Here is a 13,521-nt window from a genome sequence, read left to right on the forward strand (position 1 = left end):
GATGGCCAAAAATGTCTTGTTCTAGTGATCTTGGTAATTTACAGTTCTGTCAAATTATGGTTTCCATGATGGTGACATGGTCTGTATCTGTGCTTTCCCCCATGAGAGTCAGTAGCCACATGTAGCTATGAAGTACTTGAATCGATTTAAACTTCTATTTACTTTTAAATAGCCACAGCTACAGTGTTATATGGGACACTGAAGTTATCATCTCAGATGGTCCCTTCCTTGATAGTATGGTTAAACCCTCTAAGGTAGATTAAAGGAAAGAGCCCCCCCCCACCATAGGATAGTTTCATTTATTATAAAACTTACAGACCAGGCCATAGGAATATTTTTTAAGAAGTTGTTATATCTTTATCAGCCAGCTAAAAACACAAACGCAGATAGACAGAAATCTGATGCAGACACAGCCATGCAGGGCCATGGTCAAGAGATGTCCCTGAGATCTGCCTGGGGCACAAGGGAGGCCCCATCCTCTGTGTTTCCATCTCCCTGAGTGCCAGTGCCAGCCAGGAGGAAGGAGGGGAGGTTCATTTTCTGCTTGTGGGAAACAAAGAAAGGACATCTTCAAAGCTGCAATTGGAAACATTTACTTTATGCAGAATAGCCGTTGAGTAAAGGGAATGAAACCCATATTGCTCTTCATAGCAGATTTTCAAAAGAGTGTGCTTGTAAATGTCTTTACAGACTCTCAGAATCCTCCCTCACAGTCTTTGAAGTAAGGAGATAGAAGATCCTATTATCCTCACTTCTCATTAAGGCATACCACCTTTCATTGTTTCCAATACATGATTTTCGGACATGTATTGATGAAAGCCAAACTGCTTTCAGATGAGACAGACATAAACAAAATGTCTATCTCTGTGGGACAAAGCACCATAACAGGCTTTTGTAAGGTTTGTTTTTTTTTTTTTTTTTAAGAAAGTTCAATGTTTGCCTGTAGGTCAATATATATTCATTGCCAGTGTGTTTTTCCGTTCTCATATATATTTTTTTAGATTTTACTTATTTGAGAGAGAACATGCAAGTGAGTGGGGAGGGTCAGAGGGAGAAGCAGACTCCCCGCTTAGGGAGTCCAATGTGGGGTTTTTGATGCCAGGACTCCAGGATCATGACTAAGCCGAAGACATGCTTAACCTACTGGGCCCCCCAGGCCCCCCACCACCACTTCTCATATTAAGATACACAGTAATAGGGGCGCCTGGGTGGCTCAGTGGGTTAAAGCCTCTGCCTTCAGCTCAGGTCATGATCCCAGAGTCCTGGAATCGAGCCCCACATCGGGCTCTCTGCTGAGTGGGGAGCCTGCTTCCTCCTCTCTCTGTCTCTCTGCCTGCCTCTCTGCCTAGTTGTGATCTGTTTTTCAAATAAATAAATAAAATCTTAAAAAAAAAAAAGATACACAGTATTATTATAGCCTATTTTTTTGTCTCAAATAATGTGGTAACCATCTCCCAGGTGCTTCCAAACATTTTTTTTGAAATTCTGTTACCGTTTCAATATAATGAAAGTCTGCCCCCGCAAAGCCTCTGACATTTAACATTTCATTTTCTCTGGGGCCATGTCAACAATATAATAAGGAACAAAAGAAATTATAATGTTCATCCCTAGCCCATCATGGGATGAAAAGTGTATCTATTTGAACAGATCTTAAATATAATTTTCCCTCTTAAGGGAAAACATCCTGCAAAGAGAAGAGTTAAAAGTCATGTTAGCTTAACATTGTAAATTAGAATAAAGCCCACAGGTAAATGAATTTTTCCTGCAGGTAAATTAATCCTCCTCATCCTTTGGTTCCCAGGTCATAGATCTCTACTGGGGCATCGAGGAAGATGAATGGGACAGCCCAGAGCTCCAGAAGACTCGCATGAAGCTGCTGGAGGATTGTTTGAAAACTTCTGCAGGTCCATGTTTTGTTGTGGGTATAAAAAAACTCATGCTTTATATGAAATTGTGGATGACTGTGAGAATTGTTGATGTGTGATTCTTAAGGGACTTTCAATTATTTTGAATGAGGAAAATAATACTGGCTTTTCTGTGTCTATTTAAAACCTTTAAACTGTCTCCTTGCCCTCAACATGTGAGAACGAAACCTTCAGCCTTCTGTAAGCAGCACTGCAAATTAACGGTGAATAATTTGAAATGGTAATTGAAGGGATGACTGGGGTTTGACGACAACTCCCACAACACCTTGTGATCAGCAGAGAGGATTACTGTGTCAGCCCACAGTGAGCAGCCTGATTTTCCTCACACCGGGTAATGGATTCGATCATAGCGTCTCCATGTCTAGACGCTAGAATTTTTGGCAATTTTTTAACACAGTGGCTGAACCATTGTTAAAGTCAATCACCGTACGATGTCAAATCCACCAATAGGAAACAGTGCCCTGAGGGGTGAAAAAATTTGTCTTTGGAGGGATCTTCAGCTACATGTTCATTAAAAGCTACAAATTAACAGATTTTTCAAGTGGAATATTATTTACCAAAGAATATCCACTCTTCTGTCTTAACACAGGGGTAGTGAGATAAGTAGGTCATTCTGTAGCAGGTGGTTATATAAAACCATTGCCTGCATTGAGCTTAAGAACGAACCTTACCCTGAATCCAAATAGATTCTAGCAATTGATACGAAGTTGCCCCTCTCAGCACAGGATGTCTGGAGGCAGACGGAGGAGCTTAAAATTACTGGTGAATGCTTCAAGGAAACTCTCCTACAGTTCAAATCTAGATTTGGTGTATCTACAAGTGTTTTTAATCTTTGTTTGCATATCTGTTAGGCTCCCTGTAGGATCAGGTAGACAGATGCTATCAGATATCTGACCAGTTGACAGGGAAATTCTTACTGAGGATAATAAAGTGCATAAAAGCTCTGTAACATTTTTGGTATCAGTGTATAAGTCATTCACTTATTTACCTGCTACTTCTTGAATGCTGCTGGGCCAGGAGTGGCTCCTAGTGCTGGGGACAGGGTAGGCTGGCCCTTATGAAATGGTTATTTTGTGCACCACTTAGGATTTGACCTGAGATTTGAACTAAAACTCTCTGCTCTTCAGAGCTTGCTTGCATTCTTAGGGGGGGTTACAGGGAGAGGGCAGGCAAAAATGACGGAAAGGAGGAAAATCATAAGTGCTGTGGAGAAGACTACAAGAAGGAAGGAGAAGGCCTCACGGTTCCAGGGAGAGGAGTTGGGATCATGCTTGGCATGCTGAGGGGACAGTATGGGCAGGAGGGGAGAGGACTGGAGAGGAGGTCCTGTCTTGCACTTTAGCGTCATGAAGTTGGCTGCAGAGAGTTTGCTTTCGGTGACCTGAGAAGCCACAGAGCGTTTTGAGCAGAGGACTGCAGTGATCTGACGTATTTTAAGGCCCACTGTGGCTGTCAAGTGTAGGAGAGAGGGCAGAGCACGGAGCCCCCTTGGAATGCTAATGCAAGAAACCCAGTTGAAAACAGATGGCTTAGGGGGTTGAAGAATGGACATCTAAAAACAGTGACAACACAGAAAGTCCCAAAAACCATGTTCAGTATCAGACGATGTAGTAGGGGTAAGGGTTTAAGACTTTTTCCACAGACGGGTCTTCAGAGGATAGAACTAGGACCAGCGGATGGAAAGTACATGGAGACAGGTTTCAGTGCCGGGTAAAGAAGTTGGAAGATTCAGCATTCACTAGTTTTGGGGTCTCACAGAGCCCTGGGTTCTGACATTATTTCATAGCCGCATGATAGTGAAGGAGTTTCTTTACTACCCTGAGCCTCAGTCTCTTCCTCTGGGAACTGGAGAAGATGACGAAGAGGCTAGTTATCTAGCTCCTGGGGTCGTTCAGAAGATGAAATGAGACTCCAGAGCTCTTTTGTAGGGTCTCATCTACAGCAGTCCATAATACATGTTCATGTTACTTGTGGTAATCACTGTTATCTCTCCAAATGATCTAAAGATGAAATCTCCCGGCCCAAATTGTCATGAGTGCATCACCAAGAAAGTTGTCCTCGGAGGAGGGAATACAACGCAGGCTGGCAGGGGTGCGGGAGAAGAGATTAAGACAGTGGAAGACGAGTCAGACCGGGTTCCATGGTATGCCCTGGGGAGTCACGGTTGTGATGCTCTCCACCCCACTGTCCTGATCCAGCCTCAGAAGTTCAGGAATGAGAGAGACATTCTCCCCTCCTTTCTCTCCCTGTGGCATGTCCCACCCAAACTAACTAAAATTAGTCATGGCCATTAATTCTTAGAATTTGCCGGTAGGGGAGTGAATAAAGCCAGCACGTTTCCACAGGTTCTGAGAGTAAAGGTCAAGTGACGGAACATCAGGCACAGCTTCGTGAGTGTAAACGAATGATTTGCCCCTCCTCCCGCTCCCTGCTTCATGCTGAAACTCACGGCAACCACGATGAAACCCTGTGGATAAGGCTAGGATTATTCACCCCAGTGATCCCAAATCAGGCAAGACTTAACCTCACTGCTTATGGGAAATTGTACATCTCTTCCGTCCTTTCCTTTTGTAACTATGGTAACAGCAGGCATCTAGGTGTCGCTTTTGAGCTCCCATTTCCTTACCCTGCACTCCCTTGTGGCACTTCTAAAAGTCGTGATGACCCCTGTGGGTTACAAAATATGGCATATTATTTTCCCTAGTGCTAACGTCTTTGGCAAGAAAATTCACGATTGCTGAATGACAAAGTTTTTGCATTTTCAAAGGCTTTACAGGTAGTAACCCTATGTTAAGGATGAATTCAGGAACCAAACAAAGCTTTCATTTTAAGTACCCAGGGGAACTTGGACTTGTATGTTACATGTGTTTGAATCTCTCCAGTTCCCTCTCCTACAAGTTGTCCTTTGGGGTATGGCCTGAGGCCCTGGAGTCATGCGGCGTGTGCCCGCCCATCCTACACAGCTCTCTGTACACTGGGTTTTGATCACAAGGACGGATTGGAGTAAGGGGCCGGTACCTGTGTCCAGTTCTACCCTCTGAGGTTTGACTCAGGAGACACATCCTACATTAGAAGACATCACTTTCTTGTATGAAAGCATCCACTGTGGGGGAAAACCCAGAAGTTTAATTTCACAACCTGAGTTAAAGCTCTGGTTCTGACAGGGCACTTAACTAACCGCACTGTGCTTTAGAATGGGGAAATAATAACCATAGACAACAAGTAAATACTGAATAAGTGCAACGGTAGTTTGTAGGAACCAAATGTGATAGGAGTTCTTTATAAAAGACTACACAGTCGTTAGTTATTATTAAGTTGTGATTGAAGTTATTCAAATGAGAATAAAATGTTTTTACTCATAATGGACATTTCTATAATATTGGAAATTCTTCCCTTTGAAAATGATGAGGACAGTCTAAATGTGGAAAAGCACCAGGACTTGATTCACACCATCAGATATTAAAGTCATAAAGGGTTTTTGAGTTCATTCTTAACACATGTTGTAAAACGTAGAGTCTATATTCATTTGCTAGATATGAATTTGTTGGAATTTACTCCGACCGTTACCTGCTCCCAAGGAGGGATTTTGACCAGGACTGCTCTTAACAGAAGACAGCCTACAGCTGAGGTCAGAGTCCTTATCTGCAGGGAACTGCCTCAGCCTCTCCCCCTCAAAGTATGAAGGGTTAGCGGAATGTTCCCCACCAGCCTGCGCCACCCACTTAGTCCGTAAGAACTCCTTATGAAGGGGGAGAGGAACATTGTCCTTTGGAGAGAGCCGATTTCTCTCAGTCCCGTCTCTCTTCACGATGTGTGTTTATGGAGAGGATGGCTTTTCTTCTTGTCATCCTTCCAAATTTGAAGTACCTCAAAAGAATTGCTTGTGACATTCAAGTATTGACCCTGGACCTTAGGTGAAGTCCTGTCTCTTGGCCAAAGTAGATAAGAACAACTACTCTGTGGGCTGGAAGAACTGGAAGGTTTGAAAAATTTCCTTATAGAATTAAGGGAGCTGCCTCCACGTATGTAGAAGCTGTGGGGGATGCAGACGGCGTCTCACTCCATCCCTCAGTTTGGAGTGGACGACATAGAAATTTACTGAGAGAAAGGCATTGGTAGGCTGCCCTAGGGGTAGTCAGGCCAGGCCTGTGTGGGGAGCCAACACAGAGAGTTCCGGTTACCACTGACTGAGACAGGTAAGAGAAGATTCCAGGACCTCACACGCAAGGGGGCAGTCCCCATATCTTAGAGTCGGGCCAAAGAGAGTGCTGCCTGTGGTGTAGTCTTTGTCAATTCCCAGAAGTCTCAGGGAGCCAAAGCCCATATAACATCCTCCTCATTGGGGTACCCCATATGAACAGACATAGTCTGTCAGCATTGGCTAGAGAAGCAACTGAGACCAAAAGAATGGGACTGCTGCCATCATTCTCACCTGAGTATAAGTGGACACCAAACCGGACCCCCACGCCCCACCCCTGCGTACACCCTCCTTCCACCAGCAGCCTGGATGATACGGGCAGAGAGCAGGCCCCACGCCTGCCTGTCCTGGGCAGCTCCTGGCAGCTGCACCAAAGACTGTGCACAAAGTGGGAAGAAAGAAACTCAGAAATCGACATTTTCAACCAGGCTAGATTTCAAACCAGAAAGACAAAAACAGAAAGGGTTGGACTGAGCAATCGTTATCATTACTGAGCAATTTTAAGTTTCTCCACTAAGCAGAAGAGGAAAGATGAAACAAACAAAGGTCCCTCATTGTTACTGGTAAAAATTAAACCTTTCCATATTTGTACATCCCTGAGGGACACCACTGAATGAAACCTATGGTATAGAGATCAATTCTTTATTACCTGTGTCCCCACTCTCCTTCAGAATTATGCTGCCTTTAATGGTTCAGATTGTTTCTTTTTTTTTTTTTTAAGTAATTTTCAAATTCTCTGAATTTGAAAGAATGTATTATAACAGTTTAGCTTTGAAAAATATTTTATCCACATTCCAGTATATAATCAGTTTATCTTTTTAAGTATTCTCAATTAAATACAAACATGAAAAAATATAAGTCTTGGTTTGTACTCAATAAAATTGTGCAGGGTTTTATATGATTTAGTTCTCATCTTTGTAAGTATAAGTTTACTAACCAAAATGTACTAAACATAGAAAGATAGTCATTGATCTGAACTGGAAAACCACTTAAATTAATCTAGATTTTTAAGTACTTTTTTTAAAAAATTAAATAAAAATCTAAAACCTTAGTTTTTCAGAGAGACTTTTTTTTATTATTATAAAAGTAAGCTTGTCCAGTTGATACCAGTTAGCCGCCACAGCTCCAAAAGAGGTTCCAATTAGGTTCCAACAATAAATTACCCCATCATCACCAAAGGAATGTTACAGTGGGCAGACCTTGAAAATTACTATTGAAAAGACAGTTATTTTGGTGGTAGAATCTAAGAGAGCCCTCCAGTTCATTTCTCCTAATACATATAGTTTAAGCCACTGTTTTCATGGTTCCCGTGGTACAGCATGTTTTGGGTGGTAAAAAGATGTATGGAGAAAAGAAAGTAAATGGGAGAGCAGCCAATCTCTGTATAACTCTAATTGGTAAGAAAAAAATGTTTATTGAAAACTACAGTCCAACGGACTTCTGCTTCTGAGTAGAATTTCAACAACTTAAACTATAAACATCCTATATTTAGAGAGATCCTAGAGCTAGGAAGATATAGATGATTAGACAAGTTAGTTTCCAGAGAGAAAAGCCCTTCCTTGGTGAGCTGGCTTTACAGATGGAGGATCCCCAAAGTCTCAGCTGTGTTCTCCATGAGACACGTGCCCATCTGTGGGCCCCATGGGCTGATGGAAAGCTAGGATGGAAAAGCAGAATGAAGTCTTCTTCCACAGTCTTAGAGTTTAGGAGACAAAGTCCACTAAAACCTAACATGAATATTCAAGTCTTGCCCCTGATGCATTTTAACTCAAAGTCAACTGAATCAACCAAAACTACAACCTAGTTGCACCCAGTTCAAATACTGAAGAGACTAACATGTTAGCCTCTTATTCTGTCACTCTAACATAAGAAAAGGAACCTATAAATAAGAGTTCTTTTAAATCCAATACCCAGACAAAAATAGACACATAGATAAATGGAATAGAAGAGGGAGCCCAAAAATAAACCCACACTTATGTGGTCAATTAATCTATGACAAAGAAGCCAAGAATATTCAATGGGGAAAGGATAGTCTCTTCAACAAATGGTGCCTGGAAAACTGAACCACCTTCTTTATACCAGACACAAAAAAATCAAAATGGATTAAAGACCTAACTCCTAGAAGAAAACACAGGCAGTAATCTCATAGACATTAGCCTTAGCAACATTTTTCTAGATATGTCCCCTCAGGCAAGGGAAACAGAAGCAAAAATAAACTATTGGCACTACACCAAAATAAAAAGGTTTTTTTCGGGAAAGGAAACTTTCAACAAAACAAAAAGACAACCCATGGAATGGGAGATGATATTTGCAAACGATATGTCTGATAAAGGGTTAATATCCAAAAATATATGAAGAACCTACACAACTCAACACCAAAAAAGAAAGCTGATTAAAAATTGGCAGAAGACATGAGTAGACATTTCTCCAAAGAAGACACACAGTAATAGAAGTACCATATGACCCAGTAATGCCACTGGGTATTTACCCAAAGAAAACAAAAAACACTAATTCATATATGTATTAGTTATATACACCTCTGTGGGTTTTTTGCAGCATTATGTACAGCAGCCAAGGTATAGAAACAACTGAAGTGTCCATCCATAAGTGAATGGATAAAGAATCTGTGATTATGTATATATACATACACACACACACACACACATATATATACATATACACATACACAATGGTTTATTAGCCATGAAAAAGATCTTGCCATCAAAGAAAACAAATGCTATATGATTTCACTTTTTGTACTTTCAAGTTTTATTTAAATTCTAGTTCATTAACATACAGTGTAATTTAGTTTCAGGTATAGAATTGAGTAATCCATCACTTAAAACACCCAGTGCTCATCACAACATGTGCCCTCCTTAATCTCCATCACTCATTTAACCCATTTCCCCCACCCACCTCCCCTCCAGCAACCCTCATTGTGTTCTCTATAGTTAAGAGCCTGTTTTATGGTTTGCCTTTTTCCATGTTCATCTATTTTGTTTCTTAAATTCCACATATGAGTGAGATCATGTTGTCTTTTCTCTGGCTTATGTTGCTTAGCATAATACTCTGTAACACCATCCATGTCATTAAAAATAGCAAGATTTCATTCTTTTTTATGGCTGATATTCCACTGTGTAAAGGTACCACAACTTTTTGATCCATTCTTCAGTCGATAGACATTTGGGCTCTTTCCATAATTTGTCTATTATTGATAATACTGCTATAAACATCAGGGTGCATGTCTCCTCTTGAATCAGTATTTTTGTATCTTTTGGGTAAATACCTAGTAGTGCAATTGCTGGGCCACAGAGTAGCTCTATTTTTAACTTTTTGAGGAACTTCCATACTGTTTTCCAGAGTGTCTATACCAGTTTTGCATTCCCGCCAACAGTGTGAGAGGGCTCCCCTTTCTCCGCATCCTTGCCAACATCTGTTGTTTCCTATGTTGTTAATTTCAGCCATTCTGACAGGTGTGAGGTGATACCTCATCATAGATTTGATTTGTATTTCCCTGATGATGAGTGATATTGAGCATCTTTTCATGTGTCTGTTAGCTATCTATATGTCTTCTGCCCATTTTTTAACTGGTTGTTTTTTGGGTGTTGAGTTTTATAAGTTCTGTATATATTTTGGATACCAGCCCTTTATCAGATAGGTCATTTGCAAATATCTCTTCTATATGAATTCACTTATATGTGGAATCTAAAAAACAAATTGGACCAAACAAACCAGCCAACAAACAAACCAAGGAAACAGACACTTAAATACAGAGAACTGGTGGTTTCTAAGGGGGAATTCAGTGGGGATATGGGTGAAATAGGTAAAGAGCATTAAGAGCTACAAAATTCCAGTTATAAAATGAATAAGTCACAGAAATGAAAAGTTCGCAACAGGGAATATAGTCAACAGTAGTATAAGGGTGTATGGTAAAAGATGGTGGCTACATTTATTGTGGAATACCAAGTAATGTATAGAATTGTTGAATTACTGTTGTACACCTGAAACTAATATGTTACTTATGCTTCAATAAAAAAATAATGCCCAGAAAACAATGAAAATTACAAGCCATGCAAAGAAAATATGATTAATAAACAAGAAAAAGTAGATAATAGAATTCATACACCCAGATGTCCAAGATGATAGAGTGGGCAGGCAAAATCTGTTAAATAACTATTTTAAATATTAATGAAAATAGATAGGAAAATTAATGAGAAAATGGATAATTTCATCAAAGAAACAGACTCTATTAAAAATACAAAAGAATCAAATGGATATTTTAGAATGAAAATGTACAGTAGCTAAAAGTTAAAACTTATTTGATGAGTTTAATAGTAAACTCAACAGTAGAAGACTGGGTTAGTGAACTCAAAGAGAAGTCAATAAAAAATATCCAAATTGAAGCACAGATTTTCTTTAAAAGAGTATGAAAAACAGAATGAAGTGAAAGAGACATATGAGGCATAGATCATCTCACATAAGTATAATTGGAGTTCCAGAAAAAGACACCAAGAAAGAACATGAAAGAAGTAACAAGGGGGAATTTTCCAAAACCACTTGAAGACCTCAACCCACATAGGTTCAAGTAGTTAGTAAACTCCAAGACAATTGCACCTAAGCACATAGTGGTGAACTGCTAAAAAGTAAAAATAAAGAGAATAAAACACCTTAAAATCCATCAGAGAGGGGGAAATAAATAAATAAATATATATATATATATATATATATATAAACATTGATTGCATACATTCATACATTCATTACACATGTTTATATATATTACATTCAGAAAACAACAGAGATACTACCAGTTGACTTTTTACTAGAGAAGTTCTGGATGTCAGAAGACAATGAAATGACATCTTTAAAGAGCTAAAAGAAAAAAACAGCCCAGCTAGATTGGCCTACCTAGTGGAAGTATCCTACAAAAGTAAAAATGAAACAAAAAATGTTTTCAGACAAAAACAGAAAATTTTTCTAAAAAGAAAACTAAAATATGGTTTTCTGCCTTAGAGAAAATGACCACAGATAGAAGCTCAAATCCGTAAGAGGGAATCAAGAGCACTGAAAATCAGGATAAGGGTAAAGAGTACTACGGACTGGGTTCAGCAACAGTAATTGTGCTATGTAGAGATAGTAACATGTAAAGAAGTAAGACCAAAATAGCTCAAAGGGCAAAAGGGACAAAGTTAGTCTTGCATTATTTGGGAAGTGATAAAAGCAAAAATTAAAGCTGATCTGTAGTAAAGCTGTAAGTAAAGTAAAGTAAAGTAAAGTAAAGTAAAGCTGTAGTAAGTCAAGGATGAATATTGTAACATACCTATATATAGGAGAACCACTGAATAAGGATACAAATTGGTACAAAAATTTCATGTAAGAAACTAAACAGAATAACTCCTCTAAAAGAAGGCGAGAAAAGAAGAGTAAAGAATGGGTGCAATAGATAGAAAAATGATAGCCTTAAACCCAACTATTTCATTAAATGTAGACAGACTACAGACTTCAATTAGATTCTGTATCTTCAGTACAGATTCAACTATGTGCTGTATACTAATCAAAAGAAAGTTTTACCAATACCACACAATAGGCTTTAAGCTAAGAAGATAAAGGGACATTTCATAATGATAAGAAGTTCAATTCATTGAGAAGATATAATAGGGGCGCCCGGATGGCTAAGTCAATGAAGCATCCAACTCCTGATTTCAGCCCAGGTCATGATCTCAGGATTGTCAGATCGAGCCCCGAGTAGGCTCCATGTTAGATTCTCTCTCCCTCTCCCTGTGCCTCTGCCCCTCCACCCCCACTCATGGTCACATGCACTCACTCTTTCTCTCAAAAAAAAAAAAAAAAAAAAAAAAAGATATACTATTCCTATACTTATAAGTACCTAATAACATGGCTTCAAAATACAGGCACACCTCAGAGATACTGAGGATTTGGTTCCAGACCACCACAATAATGTGAATACCACAATAAAGTGAATCAAATGAATTTTCTGGTTTTCTAGTGCACATAAAAGTTATGTTTACATTTTACTGTAGTCTATTAATAATAGCATTCGGTCCAAAAAAAAAACAAAAAACAAAAAAAAACCTAATGTATTCACTTAAAAATATTTCATGGCTCAAAAATGCCAACCATCATCTGAGGTTCACCAAGTCATAATGTTTTTGCTGGTGCCATTTGATAGAATTCTACCCCCACTAGAAATTTTTTTTAAAAATTTGAGTCAGTCCTCTCAGACCCCGCCAGTGCCTCACCAACTTAGTGATTTTTTTTTTTCTTTAAGATTTTCCTTCTTTATTTGATAGAGAAAGAGCACAAGTAGGCAGAGCAGCAGGGAGAGGGAGAAGCAGGCTCTCTGCTGAGCAGGGAACCTGACACAGGGCTCGATCCCAGAATCCTGGGATCATGACCTGAGCCGAAGGCAGCTGCTTAACCGACTGGGCCACCCAGGTGCCCCAGGCAACTTAGTTTATGTACTACTCTAAACCCTTTGTTGTCATTCCAATAATCTTCACAGAGTCTTCACCAGGAGAAGATTCCATCTCAGGAAACCACCTTTTTTGCTCATCCGCAAGAAGCATCTCGTCATCTGTTTAAATTTTATCATGAGCTTGAAGCGCTTCAATCATATCTTCCGCAGACTCTCCCTCAGTTCTTTTGTTCTTTCTACCACATCTGCGTTACTTCCTCCACTGAAGCCTTGAACCCCTCAAAGTCACCCATGAGGATTGGAATCTGCTTCTTCCAAACTCCTGTTAGGGTCCTTTTGTTTATATGCATCAATTTCATTTTCCCATGAATTGCAAATGTTTTTCATGGCACCTAGAACCACGAATCCTTTCCAGACAGCTTTCAGTTTACCAGATCCACCAGAAGAATCACTTCTGTGGCACCTACAGCTTTATAAAATGCATTTCTTTAGGAGCACCTGGGTGGCTCAGTGGGTTAAGCCTCTGCCTTTGGCTCAGGTCATGGTCTCAGGCTCCTGGGATCGAGCCCCACATCAGGCTCTCTGCTCAGCGGGGAGCCTGCTTCCCCCCCTCCCCCCCGCCTGCCTCTTTGCCTACTTGTGATCTCTCTGTCAAATAAATAAATAAAATCTTTAAAATGTATTTCCTTAATAAGACTTGCAAGTTGAAATGACACCTTGCTCCATGGGCTGCAGAATGGTTGTGTTAGAGGACATGAAAATCACATTGATCTCGTCCATCTCCATCAGGTCTTGGGTGGCCAGGTGCACAGTCAGTGAAAAGTAAGATTTTCAAAGGAATCTTGCTGAGCAGTAGGTCTTAACAGTGGGCTTATTCAGTAAACCATGTTGTTTACTGACGGGCTGTCACCCAGGCTTTGTTGTTCCATTTACAGAGCACAGGCAGAGTAGATCTAGCATAA

At 40.0% G+C, this 13,521-nt stretch overlaps 1 protein-coding gene across 1 annotated transcript in view; it reads left to right on the forward strand.

Annotated features, from left to right (window-relative positions):
• NWD2 (NACHT and WD repeat domain containing 2) overlaps positions 1 to 13,521 on the forward strand; it is a gene marked incomplete at both ends in the record, with an annotated part of 176,732 nt that overhangs the window by 88,169 nt on the left and 75,042 nt on the right. Inside the window, one exon of the mRNA XM_080797679.1 lies at positions 1,802 to 1,918. Within this exon, the coding sequence (XP_080653805.1) occupies positions 1,802 to 1,918 (117 nt within the window). The remainder of the gene's footprint in view (positions 1 to 1,801; positions 1,919 to 13,521) is intronic.

The sequence above is a fragment of the Martes martes genome, assembly GCF_963455335.1.
Source record: "Martes martes genome assembly, chromosome: 2".
In the NCBI taxonomy this organism is placed as follows: domain Eukaryota; kingdom Metazoa; phylum Chordata; class Mammalia; order Carnivora; family Mustelidae; genus Martes; species Martes martes.